Source organism: Cinclus cinclus, chromosome 13, assembly GCF_963662255.1.
Source record: "Cinclus cinclus chromosome 13, bCinCin1.1, whole genome shotgun sequence".
Taxonomy (NCBI): Eukaryota; Metazoa; Chordata; class Aves; order Passeriformes; family Cinclidae; genus Cinclus; species Cinclus cinclus.
In genome coordinates this window covers 11,074,890-11,098,059 of record NC_085058.1, presented here as the reverse complement: position 1 = coordinate 11,098,059, position 23,170 = coordinate 11,074,890, and the positions used below count along the sequence as shown (strand labels likewise).

The following is a 23,170-nucleotide window of genomic DNA, read 5'->3' as shown; positions in this document are numbered from 1 at the left end:
GGACAGTGCCATGGCAGCTCAGGTTTCTGTGCTTCCCCAGAGCAGTAGCTCTAAAAAGAGAGTTGTAGCACCCAGCTGTGGGACACTGCACCTTGCTGAGTGGCTCTTGCAGTGCTGGAGACTTGCAGTGTTGGGAGCACTTCCCTCTCTCACTGGTTTCACTGAACATTGCAATATACTGGATGGAGGCCTCAGGGCCCAGTCTCCCAAGGATCTGGGATCTGAAATTTGGATTAATTAAATTGCACAATAAAGAAGCAAAGATACAGCTCACAATGAAATGTACTTATTTCATTTTTATGAAAGCTGTAGCAGAGTTTTTAAAACTTAGTCTTTCATAGTACACTAGTATCAAGTGCTGTTCTGTAGTTAAAAATAACAAAAACCTGATGAGACCTCCTTCCAGCTCTGTTTTCATCTTGGCACAGAAGGGTGAAGAAGTGTTGTTTATAATATGTAGATGACAAGGTTTGGGTTTCACAGATAAGCAAGGTGTGAACTCTTAAAGGTTAACTCTGTATGCACATATTAGAAATTGGCCCGAGTCATAAAGTTTACATCTGTTACAGGATCTAAATACAAATTTCACTAAAGCTCAGAAATATTCAAATGTGATGATCATATGCATAGTTAACAGATCTATGCCTCTAAGCAGTAATTTGGCTGTGAGTCTGGAAAATTCCAATCATTTGGAGGATTAATGTCTTTTACCCTGGCAAGCATTTGAAAACATTTTTTAGTTCAACATGCAAATGCACATCTCAGATTATATATTAATCATGGTCATGTATAGTTTATCCTCTTTATCCCTTTCACTGTTGAAAATGATATTAAATAAGATACATACCTATTCCTGCTTGACCTACAATCCAGGAAAGTCGAATAAAGAGCATCACGCCCCAAATATTAAGCATGCATCTTACCTAGGTTTTAAAGAAAAATTACTTTATTAGTTCAATGTTGAAAGTAACATTTAAAACCAGAAGGGTGATAAAATGCATTTCACCCCAAATATCCCTGAAGTCTACTTCCTTCTCTTAATTCTTCAAACACTTAAGTGTAACAGAACTGATTTTATTTTCTTTTAATTATTTTCTTAGAAATGCAGGTAGGTTTCTCACCAGTACACCCTTCACCCATCCAAACTTGACAAATCCTGTTTTGTTTTCTTCTTCCTTGCTGGCTGTTGTCTCATCTCCAGCAGTGCTTTCTCCATTTGCCACTCTCTCGACTGAGCCGGTGCTCACAGCAATGTTCTGGAGGATCACACAGAAAACAAATACATTTTTTGGGCCAGGCAAAGGACACCTGGCTGCATAAGGGAGACATAATAGGAAAGAATTACAAAGATCAGGTTTTACAGTCACTGGAGTAGAGAGCAATATCCTGCTCCCACCAGGCCTCAGCTGGTGGGCTTGCTAACAAGGGGAGGAGATGAAAGAAACACTTAAGCAGAGTAAATACATTATTACCTGATCCAACACTAACCTGTTTTTATTGTAAGCTATTCCACATATATGTTGTGTTGACATGTTAGTAGAGCATCTAACATAATGAGGGTCTTGCGGTTGGCCTCTGCATGCTCTTGCAACAGTTTATGAATAATGGTAAGTGTGGAAACAGGAATAATTGCAAACAGTGAAAAAGAGACCTAACTGAGTGCTGCATGGCTAAGTTCTGTGATGAAATCTAGTGTTTCCTATTGAATAAAGTACAAACATAACTGCAGCAGCAGATGGGTAACATATTTCTGAAAACAATTAGAGAAATGCCAGTGAAATGTAGAAATTGAATAATCCTTTCTGTGGCCTAGCCACCACTGGTGTTACCATAGTAGATAGGATTAGGAATTGCCATATTTATGGGGTAACCAGAGTAAGTAGCCCAGGATTTTTGATTGTTCACTTCAGTTACAGACATAAATGTGTATTTTATCTCTTCAGTTCTCTTGCCCCAGAATTTTTGAGGCAGTTTAGCCCCATGATATGACTCTTGTGGCTTGAATAGGAATTAGTCATGATGCTGGGATTTATACTCATTGTAATTGTCTTTTAATTTTTATTCTTTTTTAATTTTTTTTTGTTGTTGTTATTCAGAGCTCTCACTGTTTCTGTGGCATTAGGTTAGCAATTGCCTGATTTTTCTGGATCCTCCTCAGAGGCCTTCAGGAAGGATCCTGCATGTTGCGTAGTCTGACAGAGAGTCAGGAGTGGGTGCCACTCCTGGAGAGGAATCAGGATGCTTTTAGGCTTTGGAGGGTGATGAAGATATTTCCAGTTTAACTAAGCAGGTCAAGGAGGAAAGACATCTGTGATTCTGTGAAACATGAGGTTTTAAATCTTGGTTAGCTTTAAGGTTGTTTCTATATTTTGTCCATAAATTCAAAACGAGCCAACACACAAACCCAAAACAGACATACAGACCAACTGTATATACCTCTTATACTAATGTTTGAACTTGCCCCTCAAGGATGAGGGTTCTAGCCAAAATGATGTCAGGTTTTAGAATGCCTTTGACACAATAAATCCCAGACTGTGCTCACAAATGAAAAATAAGTGACTGCATAATATGCTTTGACATGGACTAAACTTGGTGCCTATTGCCCTGTTGGCCCAAAGAAAAGTGGGAATACAAGGTCTGTTGAAAGCCTGTGACTTTGAGCTCCTTTGAGATACTTAGATAATTTTGACAATTCTTGACCATTATTCTGAAATAATAATGTCTGTGTTTGCTCAAAATACAGTAAGTGATTTAAGTCAGTGAAGGAAGATCAGCAGAATAATATGATGGGTTTTGCTGCAGTGGTTAGAATTTCAAAGACAAAGAAATTAAAAGGGTTTGGTCTTTGTACTTGAAGTAAGTTGTTTCCTCTGTACTTTGAATTAATTTGTGCTCTCTGTGCCATTATCATAAATTAGGGCCTTAAACCTTCCATAAATGCATTTTAAATTGGTGTGCTTTAGTGAATGATTGGTTATTTACCAAGCAGCTGTACCTGTGCTACTCATGCATTAAGGATGTGGAATAAAAGTGACAGAACATTTTGAAAAGCTACTAAAATAAAAAGTTAACTGCTTAAAAAAAACCAAAACAAACAACAAAAAACTAACCCAAACGTTTTCTTTTCCTTGTTTCAGAATGGTTTAGTCTTAATCTCTCCTGGGGCTAAAGATGATGAGCACATCAAATCTCCGTAACAAGTGTGGAGAATAGCCAAGAGGAAGAAAGGTTAGATTATTTCTTATGTAGGGTAAATATTAAGCCCAAGTAATTATCACCAGCCATCAGCTGTGAAATAGCACTTAGACTATTTTTTAGGGATTTAATTGGCTTAATGTGTGCAAAAACTGACACATCTTGCTATAAGATGACACGCATTTGACTCCAGCAGACTGAAAACTAGATATTTGAAGTTCCTTTCAGCCGTTCTTACATTCTGACATTTGAAAAAATTCCATATTAGAAAATGTATTAAATATTAATATTTATCTTCTGATGTTAAGCCCAGCATCAAAGCACAATGGGAATGCTTATGTGATGTTTAGCAATCTGAAGTCAAACATATGCCACTTCTTATCACAATCTTGCAATGGGCTCTGACAGAACAGTTGTCTTCAAAAACTTGAGTTTCAAATCAGGGGCGAGGGGGTGGGATTGCCTTGGGGTATGGTGTGGTAAACCCACATTTTAGCGGTTAAGTAAAAAATGAATAAAGCATCTGCTTCAGAAGTGCACCTTGGGCTATTACTGTAACTCCTGTCCGCAGTGTGGCATCTCCTCCCCTCCTTGCCGGGGGCTGGAGCCCCATCCAGCACACGTACAGCCTGTACCTCCTGAGGGAACTCTGCCTCTTCAGACAGCTCAATTCCCTTTCCTATTAAGCTCCTGTGTGGTGACCTCGTGTTTGTTTATTCTTCAGCAAAAGCTCTGCAGACTGAAGTGATTTGTCCAAGGTCACCTAGTGAGATCATGGGACAGCCAGGAATGGGCTCCAGCCATGCTAATGGGGCATTGTTTGTTCCAGAGCTGTGGTTGTGCTCCCAGACCAGGCCACAACCCACATAAGGGCTCAGCAGGTTACCAGTGTAACAAAAATCCCATTACCTATGACATTCACCTTCCTATTTTGAAAGGAGGCAAAAGATTATCTTTCTGTAAGATGGACACTGGACACTGGAAAAAGTCTGGAAATCTCCAAGTTAGGTTATGCTCTTTTCTCTCTTTTTTTTTTCTATCAGTCCCAACATGTGAAACAATTTTCTCTTCATTTTATTCTGTAATGTAATGTGCCTTTTTTAAAATCATCTTTAAGTGAAAGCCTTAAAAAAACCTAAAAAAATTATCCAATTTGTTTTAAATATACAAACCATTGACAGATTTAACAGTAAAAAACTCAGAATTTTCTGGTAAACATCAAAACTAAAAATCCTTTAATATGCTGATGTTCAGTACATGTTCATTCAGCGTTATGTTCAAAGACAAGATACAGTTTTACTCCTGCCTGGCCACAACTGAAGTAAATTATTTCAATAAGAGGAAATTTCTTCTGGGCATGGAAATATGTTTAGTCCTTTGAGAAGTAGTTTGCACATCTGCCAATGAGTAGGGATACTAAATTAGTATGTTTCCCTTTTCCTGTCTGCTTCATTTTCATCTTTGGAAATTTGTCTCCTTTTAAGCCATTTTACACAGGTGTACGGAGAGCTTAACTTGAGTAAGTCAGGCCAAAACTAGGAAGCTGCCCTAATAAGATCCTAAAGAATCAGGTCCTAATTGCTAATGGCTATAATTTTTACTTGATTTCATTACTTTATATTAACCCTACGTAGGAAAGAGTAATCTCCAGAGAGCAGAAGTCTGAACAAGATCTGGACCAGCATTCAAAAATCAGAAGCTTGTCCAAATGATTCAGGCCTCAGAAGTATGAAAAACTGAGCAGAATGGGGATGAGAACTTGTTTTCTCTCACGTTTCCTCATTTCACAATTGTGTAACTCAAAATAAAGGAGTTTTTGCTGCATATTGACACTTAGTCTCAGTTTAACTATAGCAATTATATTTCTTTTCCCAGCACAGCCCTGATAGGTGCACAATTAACCTCAAATTTTTTCACTGAATCAGCACCTGAAAAGTGTTGTCTGCTATCCCTCAAAACCCTTGTTCTTGAATCTTCCTTGCTGTTTGGGTTTGTTACAGCAACAAACAGGTAGCGCTCTGGATATCTGATTAACTGAAATTGCATTTGTTTCACATAATATTTGTTATAATGCTTATATTTGTTAATGAGTACAATGGAGGAATCTGTCAAAATTAGTTATGCATTGATGTAAAATTCAAGTTTAGAATAAGTGTGAATTGTGTAGCTTAGTTAAATTATGAATTGACATTCACCATCTGCCATCCTAACTCTTAAGTGAAACAGAATAGATTAGATCTTTAGTAGATCCATACTTTTAGACAAGATTAAGCTGTGTTTTTCTGCTTATCAAGTACATTGCAATTACCTTTTAATAATTTTTTTTCTTTGAGCAGGGTACAGAGCAGAGAAAAGACTACAGGTACCAAAGGAAATAAGGTAAGTAGTTACTCGTACTTCTTCTCTTGGGCAAGATTCATGAATTGAAGGACTTTATTTTATTAATAAACAGAATTAACAGTCTGGAAATGGAATAGAGAAAAATTTTATCTTTCCTTTTCACTTACCTTTGCCAGTTGTTCATGAATTTCTAATAAGCTTGGTCTGTTGAGCTTATTCCCACTGATGCTGCCAGTATTTCTATAATAATCAATTTTGGGAACTGGGTCCATTGTGTTATGGCCAAAAGTCTGTAGATAATACATTTTGCTGTGGGTATCATAGGGATGTAAGCTAGCTTCTGTTTTCTCCCCATTTTGATGGAAATTGTCATATAATTCTCTTTTTCCTGGTCTGTAACTGATTCTTAGTCTGTTATGTGTTTCATCAGTAAAAGATGTTTCTTCATAATGTGGTGGGTCAGAGCCCACATCCTCTTGAGCTGTTTCATTGTTGTCATGATCTTCATTAATTATGTTAACTTGAAACCGATTTGCATTTGGATCCAAGAACACATTTGGTGCATTGTTCATTGACATCTTCAGGGATGCTACAGACTTAGATCACTGATCCGTGTACTCTTCTGTGGCTGCAGCCCCTCAGTTGCAGATACAGCAAAGAGTTTAGTACTGTTGCATATCAGACCTTTGCTTCTCAAATAATGAAGGGCTGAGAATTTTCTCTTGAATCTCTAAGCAGTCTTTCTGATGTTGGCTGCCAGTTTTCTGCTATAAAAGATACAAATAAACTATTTCTATTATCTTGCATGGTTAGATAAGTTTTCCACTACAAGCTCTCCTCTCTCCCCTGCCTCGCCAAGTATCCATGAGACTGTCATCCTATGACTTATTGAGTAAAAACATAACTGAAGCAAAGACAGAACTTGTGGACATTTTCCATCTGTGGTGGATGCACTTGACCCTCTAACCAAACCAGCAGTATTTTGGTACAAGCTCCAGAGGAGGTAAAGGCCTGAGCTGTAAATGGGCCAACAACTCCTCTAGTTTCAATCTGTTTTATGAAAACCTACAAAAGAGCAGGGGGACATGGTGAGCATCCATATACACAAGCTTGGAATATGATCATGCAATTAACATGTGGATAGCATGGGGCTTGCTCCTCTGTAGCTTGCTCCCCCAGTCCCTTCAGGAGAGTTGTTCCTGGTGTGGTGCAGATGTTAAATCTGTTTGAGGTACAGGATTTTCATCAGTCCTTGTTAAATGTCATGAGATTCCTGCTGGCCCATCCTTCTGGCCTGCCTAGGTCCCCCTGAGTGGCAGCCCATAGAGAGGTGAACACACAGCTGTATAACCTGCTTCTCACCTCCTCTCCTCACCTCACAGATCTCCTCAAAGAAAACAAACGAGCAAACAGAAACTCCAAGAGAGGAAGGGCTACATATATTTAAGGCCTTTAGTGGGCTAAGTACCTTTACAGCAATTTAAAGTGTGTCTTAGAAAGCCCTGAAATGAGCTATTGAAATTATGGCAATTGTATGTCTTGAAACATATTTCTGAAGAGATTAGGGAGTGTGGTTGTATAGATCTGTATAATTCAGTAGGAGCCAGTTTTTTCAAAGGCACTAAACCAGAACCTGCTTAGACATTGAAACTCTGCAAACATTTGTAAGAGCAGAAAGTTTTACAAACAAAATATATCTCATAAAGAAATATATAGCCTGAAAATCTGGATAAATAAGCCCATTACAGACATTTTTTTAAAATTCCATATTTTCACGAGAGGCTGGACTAGATGAACTCCTAAGATTTTTTCAGTTTAAATTTCTCAATGATTTTGTGAAATGCATTTGGTCCTTTAGGACTGAAAGATAAAATATGGCATCAATATTTATAGTTCAGCAATGTAAATTTTTTCTAAAATCACATATCAAAATTATAATTTGAAGAGCTGATAATCAGGTGTCCTCTGTCCTCAGTATGAGATGCAGCTAAAGCATATTTTCTTATTTCTTCCACCAGCTATAGGTATATTCTGCTGTCACTTCTCTGGTAAGACACCACTTTGTCACCCCTCATATTTATGTTAGTTTTCCTGCTTAATGTTGCGTAAGCCTCACAGCAACACATTACATTTATTTAGTTTATTTTACTTCTACTGGCTTTGTATCATTATTATTACATTATTATTATTATTATTTTATTACTATACATTTATGATCATAGTATTCTGCTTCCTTCAGCCTTTTAAAGTTGCGAGGAAGTATTTCATCTTCAGGCATGAAGGAGCAAAACCAAATCTTTTGTCATTGAGGTCAGTGAAACTATGTTCGTTTCCATCTCCAAGACTGAATGAAGACCTGATTCTTTGATGGCAATGAAATTTTACCAGCTGTCATTTCACTGTCTTATTTCCATATTAGTGTTTTGCTAGGAAAAGTAAAGTCTCTTACCTTTCTGCTGTTCTTGAAAATAATACATTGGTTTTCACAATATATTTCCAGAGATTTCTGAACTGTTACTTGCCATCAATTTTGTGTTCAGTTTTCTAGCATTATGCATAAATAATCAACTTTACCTTATTCAGGGTAATTTAACTTACCGTTCAGTCCTGTGTTTTTAGGGAACGACAATCTGCCTCTTTTATTCATGCATATAGTGTGACCCTATCTTTGAGGCATTACAGACTCTGCCTTATTGGCCAGATTTTCCTCCTGTTTAATACACTGAATAGACCATCCAATCCCTGTCTTTCAAAACATTTCTAGATGGTGATTTAGAAAGGCATTCTGGCCTGTTAACTTTTAACCAGCAAATGTACCTATCCATTACAATTACTGGGTTTATGGCATTGCGAAATTTCTAAGGGGGCCTGAAAATACTTTTGTTATCTCCATTTCCCTCCTAGCTATGCCTGATTCTGCACAGATCATATTCTCTCTATCTTTCAGTTCTGCATATATAGTCATGCAGATAACAAGAGTTCAGGACAGGATCTGATCAGTGCATTTTATGCAGAAGATTCAATAAAATCAGTGGAATCATTCTTTGGGGGGGGTCCTCTTGTCCTTGCAGTTTTCAACCATTTACTCCTGACCCTATTTAATTACTCTGTATATTTAAGAAGCCTTTGAAAAAATGTGTTCTCTGTATTGTTTCTGTGAAGGCTGACTTCCTAGTCTTTTTGGGATGAAGAAAAGAGCAGGCAGGAAATGATGAAACTTTGTAATTAGAAGGGAATTAGATAATTGCTTCCCGCAATAGATTGGCTCAAGAACAAAAATAGTAAGACAATGTTGGGGTTATTTGGATATGTTTGCAGTGTTTTCTGTATAGTTTAGAGATAACTGAACTATATTTAACCCAGATAACTTAAGCACCTTCCCAAGCACTCTAACCTGACAGCCTAGAGCTCAGCTGTGCTGATTAGATGTACATAAAAAGAATGGCAGTATCAGGTCTCTGCAGTGGATGATCCTATCCAGCAATAACAGATAACATGAATCATTGTACTGATATCTACCTTGGATTTTATGGCTAAATTAACTAGGATAAATGGAATATACTGAATCTCTGAGGGTTTGGAATTGTTTGTGTATAATCTGAAACAGTTGAAAGCCCTTACACTCACAAAATTGTTTGTTTTATAATTTAAATGGATCAGTGTCGATTAATATTGGCTGTTCCTCTCTTGTATATTTCAGACAGGAGATTCATGTCCTTCTCTGTACAATTGAGTATTTTATGTTCCAAAAGTCACTTGAGGTCTGCTGTTCCACTGTCTGTCTCTGCCTAGTATATAGGGCAAAAGGAATAACATGTATTTTTCAAATACATGAAAAACAACTGCTGTAACTGATCTCCTTGTCTTAGCTCCTCATTGCAAACAGATCTGTTTAGCAGAACTGACAGCACCTAAAATTCTAATGCCAGCCTTCTTAAAAACAGAACTGAATTTCTGTCAAGTACTGTCACACTTGCTAAACAGCTGTGTGTGCGAGGATGACCTTGAACACCCAGATCTGAGTCTCTGCTTTTGCTCTTTCACTTCTGCTTTGATAGGATCTCCCATGACCAGTTCATCAGTGACAGTCCAGATCATACACTGTGTACAACTGCAGGAGCACAAACAGAAGAACCAGCTCCAGAGCGTGCTGGAGTGTACAGAGCTCTGGACCCCATCCCTCCTTGGGTGCTGGGTAAAATGGGTAAGCAGCATGATTGTGTCTGCTTTGGCCTTGCCAAGCTGGTGTAATTACCTCTGGGAGCTTTAAGTTCCACTTCAAAGTGAATCATCTGTAAGCAAGTGGAATAAAACCATGGTCACACACCTCCTGCAGACATCTCCTCTAAGCCACAACCATTTGTTGTCCTCTACTTTTGTATCCTCAGTGTACAATACAGACACTGAGTTTCAGAAAATTGTGTTTGATGAGGAAGGCAGGGGGCTACCACTTAAGCATTCACCATTCATGAGCCTGTCTTTTTCTTCAGCCTGTCATGAGACACAGTAGACATGAGATCCTCTTCTGAAGAGCCAGGTATCATCTGATCCTTAAAATACTGGCCATGGTAACTTTCTAGTGATTTTTTGTGTATTTGTTTGCTGTTAGCCACTTCTTATCTACCATTCCACTGTTCGTCAGATAAAAGCAGCATGAAGTACCTTTCGAGTTTGCAACAAACATTTATTTAACAAAATGGATGCCACCAACATATCTCCAAAATGCAGGTATGTATAACAAATGTAACAACAGTTGGTTTCCAGAATGAAATCAACATCAGATTTAAGGCAGGATATTCAGTGAGTTTTCATGCAAGAGCATATTCAAATGTCCCTTTATCCAACCCCTCAACTTCATCTTCCCATGTGGAAGAAGGCATACTGCTGTAGGGGTCTAGCAAGATCTTGAAGCATCTGATAATTAGAAGTCCCAAGAAAACACACAAAATCCCCACAAAGGCAAAGCCAGTTTTTTGTTCTAAAGTCAGAGGGAAGGCAGACATTTCACTGACGCTCATGCTGGCTGAAGTGTTGCTGCAGTAATTACTGCTCATCATTGGGCATCACATCCTGGTGGCTCTGTGGGATTTTCACCTCTATTGCTTCTTTGCCTGCATAGAAACATCAAATCAGTGTGGTTAGCTCTAAATGGGGTGCATATATCTGAGCTGTAGCATATGAACATTTGAAAATGAAAACCAGCTTGGATTTTAGAACTGTCCTGTTGTTTTTTAACATTTAAATTAATGTGATAAAATCACAACTATTAGCCTCTGTACACCATTCACTAATTGGCCTCTGTTTTGAGACAGCAGACTCATAATTTTCTGGCTTTCTGTCTCCTCAAAACAGAAATTTCAGTTGTTGCAAACAACATTTTGTCAGACTGGGCATAAGTCTACAGATCATGATTTGGCAATACTCTCTAAGGTCTCCACATGCAGAAACCTGGTATGTTTCCTGAAATGGCTTTACATCTCTGTGCTTTAAACTAGTTAAACTTGCATTGACCTCAAAGGCAATTTCAGCTAAATAATGTGGATTTTACTCATTTGATTTAGCTCAGAGTCTACATAAATAGACCCAGTTTGTAAAATAAAAGACTGTGTGTGCAATTTTAGTGAAGTCTTGGGATCCAGTTTCTAAAAAAAATGCTGAGTGTATTTTGAGCTTATAAGAAAGTAAGCAGATTGCTAAAATTACCTCTTCACCTTTCTCTATACATGTCCACTCTTGTGTATGAGTAAAGACTGGTGGAAGAAGAGATCACAGAATTAAATTCCTTTCCCATAAATCTTCCTCTCATTTGTTTCTTCTTAGTCTTTCCCATACATACCCTGCCATTTTTAGAGGCATGGTAAACAGGAGATCTGCCTCTGCTCCTTGGGTTTCCCAGGGACTGACCCTGACGTGTGTCCTAGGGAAGCAGGATGCTCAAACAACTCCACCCTGCTGCTGCCACCAGGAGATCTCTGCATGTTTCCAGAAAGGAAAAACTTCTTGTATTTGTCTTTAAAAGTAGATCTTACCTATTGAATTTAGTCGGGATTTTAGTTTTTAGTTTTAGTTTTTAGTTTTTTAGTTTAGATCATTTGCTTTATTTTAGCTTTTCCGTGAGATATTGGAATCACATAAGTCTTTTGTATTTGTAGACAGTGGGAGAATTGGAAGGCTGGGACATCACAAGTGCCAAAGGACAAAGACATTTTTATTCTAAGGTTAGAACTTCAGGTTTTCTGGCTCTTGCAACACCTATTTAATGAACGTGCCTCAGAGGAAACTCTTTTTGTTAACAATTCAACCTCTTTTTCCCCAGGGAATTGCCAGTATCCATTTATTTCTTGGCAGAGTAATTAGGCCACTGGGAGCTCTGTGATGCCATGACTACACTGTTTCAGGTACCTGCACTGCCAAGCCAGGTTAAAGGGAGTTCCAGTATCTCTACTGTGTACTGTAGTCATGGCTGAGAGGAGCCATACTCTGAGTCAGCCTACAAGTAATAACAACAGAAAAAGTAAAAAAATAACTTTTGGTATTCCTGAGAAGACAGAAATAGACAGAGCTTTTATCTTGTTTGGTGTCTTGTTTCTAACTTCAAAATTTATGGGGGTTTTGACTATAATCCTAAAGAACAAAAATTTTAGAACAAATATCAAAAGGGCAAAACACAAGTATTTTATTTTTTTTGCAATAAACCTCAGTATAGCGGATATTAAATAATGTCTATCATTAGTCTTTATACATTTGCCAGAGCACAACAACTGATATTCTGTTTATTCTATAGACCTGTGTATAAGATCCTTCCTTGTTTTGAATTATATTCTGCTCTTTGTGTCTTCCCATTAAGCTGGAAGAAAGATCCAGATACAGCCTTATAGGAATTAGAAATAATGTCAACAAGCAATATTTATTTTCTGAAAATACATCATAGGTAAAGTCCACCTGCGATATGGATTTTCATTGGGCATACTTCCAATTTTTCTATTAAGTTTGACCTTCTGCAGGAAAAAAAATACAGAAAGTTCAATATCACAAATTAATGCTAGAAGTCAGTTGATTCGAGCAAAAACCAGTCAAGGAAAAAAATACTTTCCAAAAGTCATAGGGTACTTGGTTATAAAAATTAAAACCAAGACTTATACAGGAAACTATACATAGTTACTACCTGGAAAAGCCAGACCCAAAAAACCCAGTTTCTCTCTTGAAAGACATTGAGAAGAATGTTAGGGGTAGGCTGGCCATGGAGAACCTCGAATTTGAGCTGAATCCAGACGAATATGTTTATGTTTGACATAACATTTCTTCACCACAGAGTAATTTTCCAAGGATATGACTTCTTACTAATTTTGCACCTTACACACTGGAATTAGATTTAGGATTAGGATTTGTTTGTACATTGTGTTTGTCAGGAGACATTATGGGACAAATCTCTGTGCAAAGCCTGATTGATGCTGAAACATGGAGAAATTGATATCTTAGACTTATTTAACAAAAGTTTGCATGAAAAAGCTGCATGTGTATTTTTCCTGTGGGGGGTGGTGTGTGTGGTTCTGGGAAACTCTAATGTGCAGCTTTATGTTCTTCTGTTCCTCGTCCTGAATTTCAGAAATTGTAATTGAAGCCTTAAAGTTCACAGGAAATTTTGTTCTAATTATGTATCCCCAAACCCATGGTACTTTGAGTACCTTTTATTGCTTTCACATTTCAGTGCTGCACACAGGTCCTCTCCCAGTTTTCAAGATACACTGCAGCAAATGAAAAGGTATCTGTCAAACTCCTGAGTCAGAAGACTGAATGCTAACTAACCTGGCCTGGATCCCAAAATCCTCAAAGATAGCCTTTAGGACAGCATCATGGGGACAGGCATTGTATAATTTGTAATCTGCAGAGACATTTTGTGGGGGCTGGCCCCTGACAGAACTTGATCTTTTTTTACAGGTCAGGATTCTTTTCCTCCTTTGATTCGTTACCTGTATAAACACTGGCAAAAAACTAAGGCTTCTTAACATCCTGCTGTGAAATAAAAGGCCACTGGAAGTCCTTCTGAGGCCAGAAGAAACAATCAGAGTCCTAAAGAAAATATGACTGAGGAAAACAGCATTACAGTGAGCTAAGGAAACCAAAGATATGAGCTGGAGGTAATGGCTGCACCTATGGGGGATGAAGGGAAACACCATGGGGTACTAGGTATTGTGAGGCAGCTGGAAGGAAGATGTTGAAATTCTTGTTTTAGCAGAATCACCACACCAACTCAGTGTTTGGTGTGGATTGAAGATCCCAGCCCCAACTATTTGGTGGTTTGGGGCAACAGGGTATCATTTTTTTCAAACCCAGCCTTTACTCTCAGGTTTACAGAGAAGCTAAAAAAGATCAAGAAAGTAACCAGGATAATCTTCCTGGTGTTCTGGGTTTCAGTCTTTTTCTCACAGAACCCCCTACAGGATCCTTTTCGTATGGCTCAGTACTCAGGAAATGAGTATCTTTACACTCAAACTGGGAGCACTCATCCTCTTGGCAGGACTAAGCCTCAGGTGCCTAAAAACTCACTTCCTACATGACAGTTTGTAACAGAATTGACCACATCAGTGGCCATCTGTTCTCTTCCTGGATGTCTACCGCCCAGCTGCTGGTTTATGGATGTGGTCATTCTGAAAGTACATTGAGTAACGTCATTCCTGAGCTTGTGCTTGAGTAACAGCAAACCAAACTTGGAAAGGGACATATAAAAAGGCCTTCTCTGGGAGCTTTGGAAGCACCTCATTTGCCCTTAATTCTCTGTTCAGGGAAAAAAAACTGTATTCCAGAAATGCTATTGCAGAAATTGGTCATAGAAGGTGGTAAGATGGAAAGATTAACAATGGAGAAGTCCTATAAAATAGACTGGAAATAGAAGTCAGCATAAATTCTCTGAAGAGTCTGAGCTACCTGAGTTAACAATACATGTCCAGAAATGCTGCAAAAGGAGCACTGTGACCACGCAGTCGACCTGTCATGCTTACAATGCTCACTGCATGCCTATGTATTCTCTAAACTGTTGAGGAGAATATTGTCTCTTCAGGGTATGGGTTCTAAGACATTCAGGGAGGTGAAGGTAGGAAGGCCAGGGCATGGATGCTCAGTAAATGAAGGCATGACTCACAGCACTGCAAAGAGAGCTCCACACTGTTTTTGCAGCATGGTAACTCAGGGTTCAAGCAACACTTTTCCACATAAACAGCATTCCCCTGCAAAGAAGCAGCAGCCAAGCAGTGATACTTCTAGCCTTCCAGCAAGGAATGAATTGCAAAAATAAGATTTTATCTGTAGCAAATATATGAGCCAGGAGCCTTCATTAGATGAGAGCCGCTGTGTTGTGAATTCATGCAAGTGAATATAGATATAAGTGAACTAGATTTGGATAATATGGAGATGAGGAAATAAAACGTTCGCTAGCATCATCCTTAACTTGGGAATGTGGAAAAGTGTTGCCTGCTTCCCAGGGGATGGAGGCTGAGAGAGACCGAGCACCTGCAAAGCAATTGTTGCTGTAGGATAGCGCGCCCAGCGTTCGCTTTCACCGGCTCCGTTACCCCGGGGAAGGCAATTTAGGCTTACCGTGCCCTGCTCCCCCCGCCGCCCCGGCTGCCTCCCTCCGTCCCTCCCTGCCCCCGCCGGGCCGGGCCGGGCCGGGCGGCGCCGCAAGGTCAGCCCCGCGCCCCGCCGGCCCCGCCGCGCTACGAACCCTTGTCCTCCGCGCCCGCGCTGCCCATGGTGGCGGAGCGCGCAGCTCTCCGCGCCTCCGGCCCGCCTCGCCAGCTGTCCAAAGCCCAGCTCGGAGCCCAGCCCGACGGCCCGGGGCGGTCCCGGGCGGCGGGGGCAGCTCGCCCGGGCTCCCCTCGCCGCCCGGCGATGCGGTCCCGCCGGGAGATGCTCAAACCGCCCTAATTAAAAAATTAAACACGGCCGCTGTTGCTACCGCCTCCTCCTCCACCTCTTCGCCCGCCCCTTTCCATCGCTATTCAGCCGCGCTCCTCTTCAGCCCCGCTTTGCACGCATTAAACCCAGGACCGTGGAAACTTCCTGCAAAACACTACGTGCGGTGCATCGGTAAGGGCCGGGCCGGGGCCGCTGCGGAGCGGAGCCGAACGGGGCGGGAGCTGCCCTCCCTCCTCCGCTCCGCTCCTGCCGCCCAGGCCGGCTGCCGGGGCCTCGAAGGCCGGGTGATCTGTGCGGTGACGGAGGACAGGGCTGCGGTACCCGCAGGAGGGGTGCACCCCTGCCGGGCCCCGGTACCGGCCGAGAGGCGCAGCCCCGCCGGCGGCACCGAGCAGGACCTGTGGAGCCGCGCTGGGCGCGGCGGGGCCGCTGCTCGCCGTGAAACAGCGGGCAGGTTTCACACGCTGATCTGAGCGGGGTGTGCTGAGCCAAAAGCCTCTTAGGCTGCGCCCGCAGTGTGGCCTCTGGTCCTCCCAGCAGCTCTAATCGCAATAACGATTAAAGCATAGACCTCACTTTATACCCTTTCATTAGCTGCGTTTAGCTGATGCTGGTTGTATATTAGAGAGGTTTCTATTTGCCACAACAGCAGGTGTCTTAAGTTGGATTAAGAAAGAAGATTCATTTTCCCAAAGCTGGATCTGTATATATTGCATTAATAAATAGCAAATCTGTTTCAAATGATAGTGATTCCATATTTGTAAATCATCTGGGTGAATACACCCCTGCAGGGATGCACGTGGGTCAGTGGAACAGGGTTGTATCACGCTGTCACGCATCATGAGACTGCTGTAGACCTACTAACAGAATTTGTTCTGCAGAACATAATTTTAAAACTGTTTATGTTTCTTGCTACATACAATAACACTATGATAGGTTAAACCTTATCCTGAAATTATCTGGGAGAAAAAGGGTTTTGCCTTGCCTGCCATTTTAATGCCCGGTTCCTCTGCTGTGACTGCAGTGAACTTCTAAGCACTGGGTAAAGTCAAAATACAGCTTTGTCCTGATGTTAGAACTAATGGCTGAACTGATGGTCAACTGTGTACTTGCTAATGGTTATTGGTTTGATTTTCTAATGTTGCAGCATTAGTCATGTGATAAACAATGTCTGTAAGTCAAGCTAATTTTTGAAGTGCCTCTTATATTTAAAGATCCATGAAGACTTTATAAATAGATAGTTTTAAATAGTAGATTGTGCTTTCAGAATATGCATAGAGAGCCCCTACTGTTCCTAAGGAGCTCTAGTTTTCTTTTTTAGCCCTGTCCCTGATTTACTTTGAGCAAATCATGAGAGACCTTTACATGAAGGTCTCTCACTAGATGGAAAGGTGTAGCTTGAAATTTTGGGAGGAGCAGATACAAGGTCTCAGAATTTCAGAGTGCTTCCTCAACTTAGCATACTAGTTAAGGGAGAGTGACAGAAATCCAGGGATTCCTAGTAATTGCTGAGCATTGCTATACTTGGAGAACCTTATTGGAAAAATGACTTGGGAGTAGCCAGGACCACTCTGACTGCTGTGGCTGGGAGTGAGGGACAGCACTGACAATAAAAATACATTCTGAGGGGATGCATCTTGCCTCTTCTTCCACAATTTAGGCATGGATACTGGGCCAATCACTACCATTTTCCTGGAAAAGGTTTACTTGTGGGATATTACTCCTTATAGATACATTATCCTCTTGTCTTGTTATTCTTACAGGATTGAACTTAAAGAATTATTTTTTTAACACTGAAATAGTTGTCCCTCTCATACTTTGGCATGGCAGAAGTTGCTGAAATCATGTGCTTATTTCCAGGAATCTGACACTTATGTTCTATTCTGAAGACTTCTGATTTTATCTATTGAAGATCCAGTCTTCTGGAATTGAAACTGGAAAAGAAACTGGCAGCCAGTAATAGGGCATGCTGAGTCTTCATCTACCAGTTGTCAGTAGACAAGTAGCACTGTTTTTCTGTTCAAGATGGTATAGTTTAAAATGGAAAAGTGATGGAATAACAATATTTTCCTACATTTAATTTCGTTTTCACTTGAAAATCACAAGGTTTGCTTTTGCATGGGAAAAGTGATCTTTTGGTGAGGCAAGTGGGAGAGCAGTGTACGTGAATCATTCTGGATATATAGGCAAAGGGAGCATTCACTACTCTTTGCTTTCAATTTCTTTATCAGGATCCATCTTGTGTGTTCAACTGTCTGTTACTATCACTTTCATCTGACTTCAATAATATTTACTGTTGATTTGATCCTTATTTAGGGAGTGCTGTGTTTCCTCAAAGGAGAGTCCTTGATCAGTAATAAAGATTTTATAATAATCTAGTAATTTGTTATGTTGAGTTGGCAACTCAAGTTCAACTGGCCTAATTTAAGGTTGGGCAAGACACTTAAAGCCAAGTGGGTGCCAGTGAGTGAAAGGCAATATGCAAGTTCTTAGAGCTATTAGCTGGTCAACATGTTAAATGTTTAAGGATCACCTGAGTGGTGTAGGTGTCAAGTAAATGTCACTGTTTTGAGGGATAAGTAACTCCCTTGTAAACTGCTTTTCAGTTTAGCTTTAAACAGCTCTTTGAGTGTTCCAAACTCTCCCTTCAGTTACCAGAAATTTTAAATGGGCTGAAGAGGACAGAGTCAGTGAAGAATATTGTGCACAGAAGAAACAGATCAAGTTGAAACTCCCCTCCTAAGCAAATTTAAGCAAGCTTTTCTAGAATATGCATAATCAGAAAGCAATAGTATATAGGGGAGATAAAAGCAGTAATAGAAGTGCACAGCAAAAGTGGGTGGATTATATATTAGCTTATGTATTGATCACAGTTGCAACTTGGAATTATTTTATATAATTTAATTCAAGGTATTTAGGATTTTTAAAAGAATAAACATCTCTATTTTACAAATTTTTTTTACATAGTCTTAAAAGAGCTGAATCTCTATTTGTGCTTCTTTAAAGGCTGTGCTTTTACTAGATGCTGACTTCACCAGCAACATAGAGTCTACAGCCCTGTGGGTCTGTAGAGAACTGCTTTGCTGACTGCTGGGAATGAGGCAGAAAAACAAGTTCCACAAAGCAGTCTCCCCATGTCTAATGTCTGACTAGGCCCACTCTTCAAACAGGAAAAGCGTAAGGATTCGGAAACTGAAGAAGGTTGAGAATCACCTCCTTTAAGTCCAGTCAGTGCTGGGGAAGGTGGAAGAGTGCATGAATACAGTGAAAACCAACAGTGCCACCTTGTGTGGACAGGACGGGAGAGTTCGCCCAGGAGAGCCACATGGCCCCGGCTCCTCCACCTCGGCACTGGGGCGAGCGCCCGAGCTAGGGACAGGGCAAAGGGAAGGATGAGTTCCCCTTGGACCTTGCAGGAGGGACGTGTTTGCTGCCTCACTTGAAAGGCACAGGTGGTGGGTATGTTTGGAGCACTCAGCCTGACAGTGGAAGAAGGACCAACAAAAAAGCAGGTTGCTCAGTCTTTTTTCTTTCATAGTTCAGCAGCTAGAGTAATGTCTAGGGGAAGAGGTGGTAATGGGAATTGTTTCCTTATAGGAACAGTAAAAGTGCTACCAGAAGTCTGGTCTTATGCAGCCTTTTAGGGGTAAAAATAGGTGATTAAGATTGCGACTCAAACTGTGGTCAAGGGTTGTACAAAACTGAAAAAAATATGAGACTTAGGGAGATGTAAGCGTTCCATGGGGGACAAAGTTAGGTCCCTGCAGATCAAGTAGAGCAGGTCTCCTGTATGACTGATACCGCATTGTTTCTATAATGCATAAATGCAAAGAGACCCTTTGGGGAAAATAGTATTTGCTTTACTATAGGTCCACTACAGGTATGCAAAAGAGAGTGCTAGTTGCAGAGTAGGGTGAATTTTATTTTTTTAGCACGAAGTAAAGCAGTGTAGGTTGGGTGCAGCCTTAGGCGGTGCAGACTGGTCTGGAAATACTTGTGTCTGTGCAAAAAGGAATCTTTAAATAAGTAAAGTAAAAATATTTACAAAGCAAATATATTGCTAAAGGAACCCTTCTCCAGCTGTACTTGGGGCTTCCTGGAGAAGGGAGAGGGTATAAAAATACTAAGCACATTTAGGTACCATGGCAAACAAAAGAAGAAGAATTATGTGTGACATATGCACCATGTAGGTGTCATATAGGTGAGAACTGAAAACAGTCATTTACAAAAAAAAAAAAAAAGTTAAGTGGATTTAAAAGCTATGAGGCTTTTAAATTCCCATTTTTCTGCATTTCCATACAAACTGACTTTCAGGAATACAGAATTTTTTCACAAGTCCCACCTGATAAAAATATTGATGAACTGCTTTTGATCATGACTTAACCAGAAACAAAATTTTAAAAATATTGAGTTAAACAAAAGATTAATAAAGTGGTCCCTTCTAAAAGGATGATGATTCATATTTGCTCATTAGCATATTTGGAGCTGTGCCTTGTTCGTCACTGAGGACTTGTGACTTGAATTTACTGGAGAGTTACTGTTTTGAAAAGAACACTGATACTTAAAATACACAAAATTATTTTACCACAGTTACTACTTGTACAAGACATTTTCAATAGTTCCTTTACTGTTGTTTATATTTACATATATATGCAATAACATTAATAATATTCCATTATCCTCAACTCTGTGTGTAAATTAGTGCTGTCAACTCTGTGCTTGCCAAGAATGTACAACCATTATGCCATACATCCTACCTATAACTGTGAAACACTATTTATGTTAGGGGATGGCAAGAGGAATTTGTTAGGACAGCAAATCAAGAACACTTGTAACAGTGTTGTACTAAATGAAGGATCTCCTTTGAACAAGGATATTCCTCAGAAATCTTGTCTGTCTCCTGTAAGAACATGAACAGAAGCAGAAGAGATGTTGGAAGCCCGTATATCAAAAGATAATTTTTAAATATTCCCAGGAGGAACCAGTGTAACAAAGGAGACTTTCTCAGCACAGGAAGTGGCATGGAAAGACAATGGTTTCCTCTTTTCACTTAATTATGGTAAGTAGATTTTTAAAAAAATATTTTAATCATTTTGTACTCAAGAGTCTTCCTAGGGAAAAACTTAAAACATTTTTCAACACAGTTTTGTAGACCAAAGTAATTCTACTTTTTAATTCCAGTTCACCCCTGTCAGGTCCCTAACAGCTCTCTGTGGCATTGCTCCCCCATTTGAAATTACTGTTATTTTATGACAGAAATAGTGAGTGACTCTGTGTGGGACTTGTAGAAAAGCAGGCAAGACTCCCATAAAAATCCTGACACAGTCAACTGAGCTGAACAGAATGCTTTAAATTGGAGTTGTGGTGTGAGGGCAAAGCTACCATAATTCCTCCAGGCTTTTAGCCAGACTATGCCCGAGGGCAGCCTTAATACAAAACACCTCTTTGTATATCTTTGGATGTGTATGGATTGTGCAGTTCTGAGTATTTATTGCAAAACTCATTTTGTGACAGCAGAGTTTACTGATACAAAACCATGTACACCGGGCTGTGGTGGATTGATCTTGGCTGGCCATCAGGTGCCCACCAAGTTCCTCTAGCTCTCTTCAGCAGGATGGGGTGCGAGAAAATAAAATGGAAAAAAACTCATGGATCAACATAAAGGCACTTGAATAAAGCAAAGACTGCACACGGAAGCCAAGAAAAACAGATTTACTCTCTGTTTCCCATCAGCAGGCAATGTCCAGCCACTTTCTGCGAAGCAGTACATATAGCAGTTGCTCTGGAAGACAAATGTCCTCTCTCCTCACCCTTGCCTCTCCTTTTTCTTGGCTTTTGTTGCTGTGCAGATGTCATATGGTATGTAATATTCCATTGGATAGTTTGAGTCAGCTGTCCTGGTTGTCCCAGGATCTTGCCCATGCTCAGCCCACTGGTGAGAGGGGAATGTTGGAGATACAGCTGTGATGGCGTCCCAGCAAACACTAATGTGTTACCAATTCCTTTCCAGCTACCAGTTCAGAGCACAGCACTGAGGGCTACTGTGGGGAAAACTGACTTCACCTCAGCCAGACCACAGGCCCAAAAGGCATACAAGCTTAGGGAGGTAGCAACTGAAACAGCCAGTGGATTATTCAGAACAAGTAGGCAAACTGTGTGTAAGAAAGTCAGCAACTCCTGTTACATCCACAGGCCTATCAGCACAGGAATTCAGTGTCAGCTGCTTGGTGCCGTAACACTGCTTTAGGGAGTATATGATTCCAACACTTGAGATGCTCTGTGCAAAGCACAGTCAAACAGAGGGTCTGGTAACCTGAACATGGGAATTACTCGCCTTCATCCTGCAGAAGTGAGAGCTGTAAAATGTAATGACAGCAATATCAAGTAAACATTAACTTTTCCAGCAATGTTTATTATCACAAATACCAAGATATTTATCTAATTATGGTAAATGTGTGAACAGAATTACATCTCTTATCCGACCTCTGGACATGCCTTTCTACCTTCATCTGGAATAGAGGTTATTGGGGTGTTTTGCAGTAGCTTTGAGCGCTTTCTCCAAAATCACATGTTACCAACACCTGCTATGATAGTCATGAGGACAGACAAAAGAGAGTCCCAGCAGCTCATAAGGAGTTTACTTCTAAAAGCCACATTAGTACTGGTCAGTGGGTCAGCAACCAGAAGCTACCAATCTAAATTAATTGCAGAGGACTGAATGGGTTTCCTTGTATAATATTTATATAATATTTGGTTACCCCTTTAGAAATGCTTTTGTTACTTGTGGTTAGTAAAATTATTAAACTTTGTCCAAATATAAATGATTTTTTCTTCTTTTAAAAATATTGCTTATTAAAGAGTGTCCAAAGGAGGCAACAAAGATGGTGGAGTGTCTGGAGGCCTTATGAAGAGCGACTGAGGTCACTTGGTCAGCCTGGAGGAGACGGAGGGGAGACCTCATTGCAATCTTCTACCTTGGCACAAGGGGAAGCAAAAGCGCAGCTACTGATCTCTTCTTTCTGGTGACCAGTGACAGGATTAAGGAAACAGCATGAAGTTGAGACAGGAGAGGTTTAGGTTATATCAGGAGAAGGATTTTCACCCAGAGGATGGTTGAACACTGGTACAGCCTCCCCGAAGAAGTGATCACAGCACCAAGCCTGAGAAAGTTCCAGAACTGTTTGGACAATGCTCTTGGGCACACAGTGTGACTCTTGGAGTGTTTTGTGCAGGGCAAGGAGTTGGTCTGGTTGATCCTGATGAGTCCCTTTCCACTTAGCATATTCTATGATTTTCTATTTTTTCTATCTCAACACAGGTGAAGGGTTGGTTTGTGTCCAAATCCTTCAGAATTTGGGAGCCTTCAGTTCACGATGAATGTAGGGATCTTCTTAATGTTAAGAGGTACTGAAATGTTTGGAAAAAGACCATACAAGATTTTTAAAATCAGAAATGGTGTGGCCAGCAGGACTAGAGCAGTGATCACCCCCCTCTACTCACACTGGTGAGGTTGCACAATGAATCCTGTGTTCAGTTTTGGGCCCTTCACAGCAAGAAGGACATTGAGGTCCAGAAGTGTGTCCAGAAAAGGGCAGTGCAGCTGATCAAGCGTCTGGGCGTGAGTCTTGTAAGCAGCATCTGAGGGAGTGTTCAGCCTGGAGAAAAGGAGGCTCAGGAGGGACATTATCACTTTCTACAGCTGCCTGAAAGGAGGATGTAG

At 40.4% G+C, this 23,170-nt stretch overlaps 2 protein-coding genes across 3 annotated transcripts in view; both read right to left on the bottom strand.

The window, feature by feature from the left end:
• Nucleotides 1-6,113, bottom strand: part of SLC12A1 (solute carrier family 12 member 1) — a 43,911-nt gene extending 37,798 nt beyond the window's left edge. For both annotated transcript variants that reach the window (XM_062501780.1, XM_062501781.1), the window contains exons 1-3: nucleotides 5,703-6,113; nucleotides 1,122-1,256; nucleotides 848-923 (exon numbers count right to left, since the gene is read on the bottom strand). In XM_062501780.1, the coding sequence (XP_062357764.1) occupies nucleotides 848-923; nucleotides 1,122-1,256; nucleotides 5,703-6,113 (622 nt within the window). The remainder of the gene's footprint in view (nucleotides 1-847; nucleotides 924-1,121; nucleotides 1,257-5,702) is intronic.
• Nucleotides 6,114-10,343: 4,230 nt separating this feature from the next.
• On the bottom strand, nucleotides 10,344-10,592 carry CTXN2 (cortexin 2). Its single transcript, XM_062501589.1, has one exon. The coding sequence runs from the start codon at nucleotides 10,590-10,592 to the stop codon at nucleotides 10,344-10,346; it is 249 nt and encodes an 82-aa protein (XP_062357573.1).
• Nucleotides 10,593-23,170: the final 12,578 nt, after the last annotated feature.

Coding starts and splice junctions, on each gene's coding strand:
- CTXN2 (XM_062501589.1), bottom strand. CDS start 10,592: ATGATGAGCAGTAATTACTGCAGCAACACTTCAGCCAGCATGAGCGTC.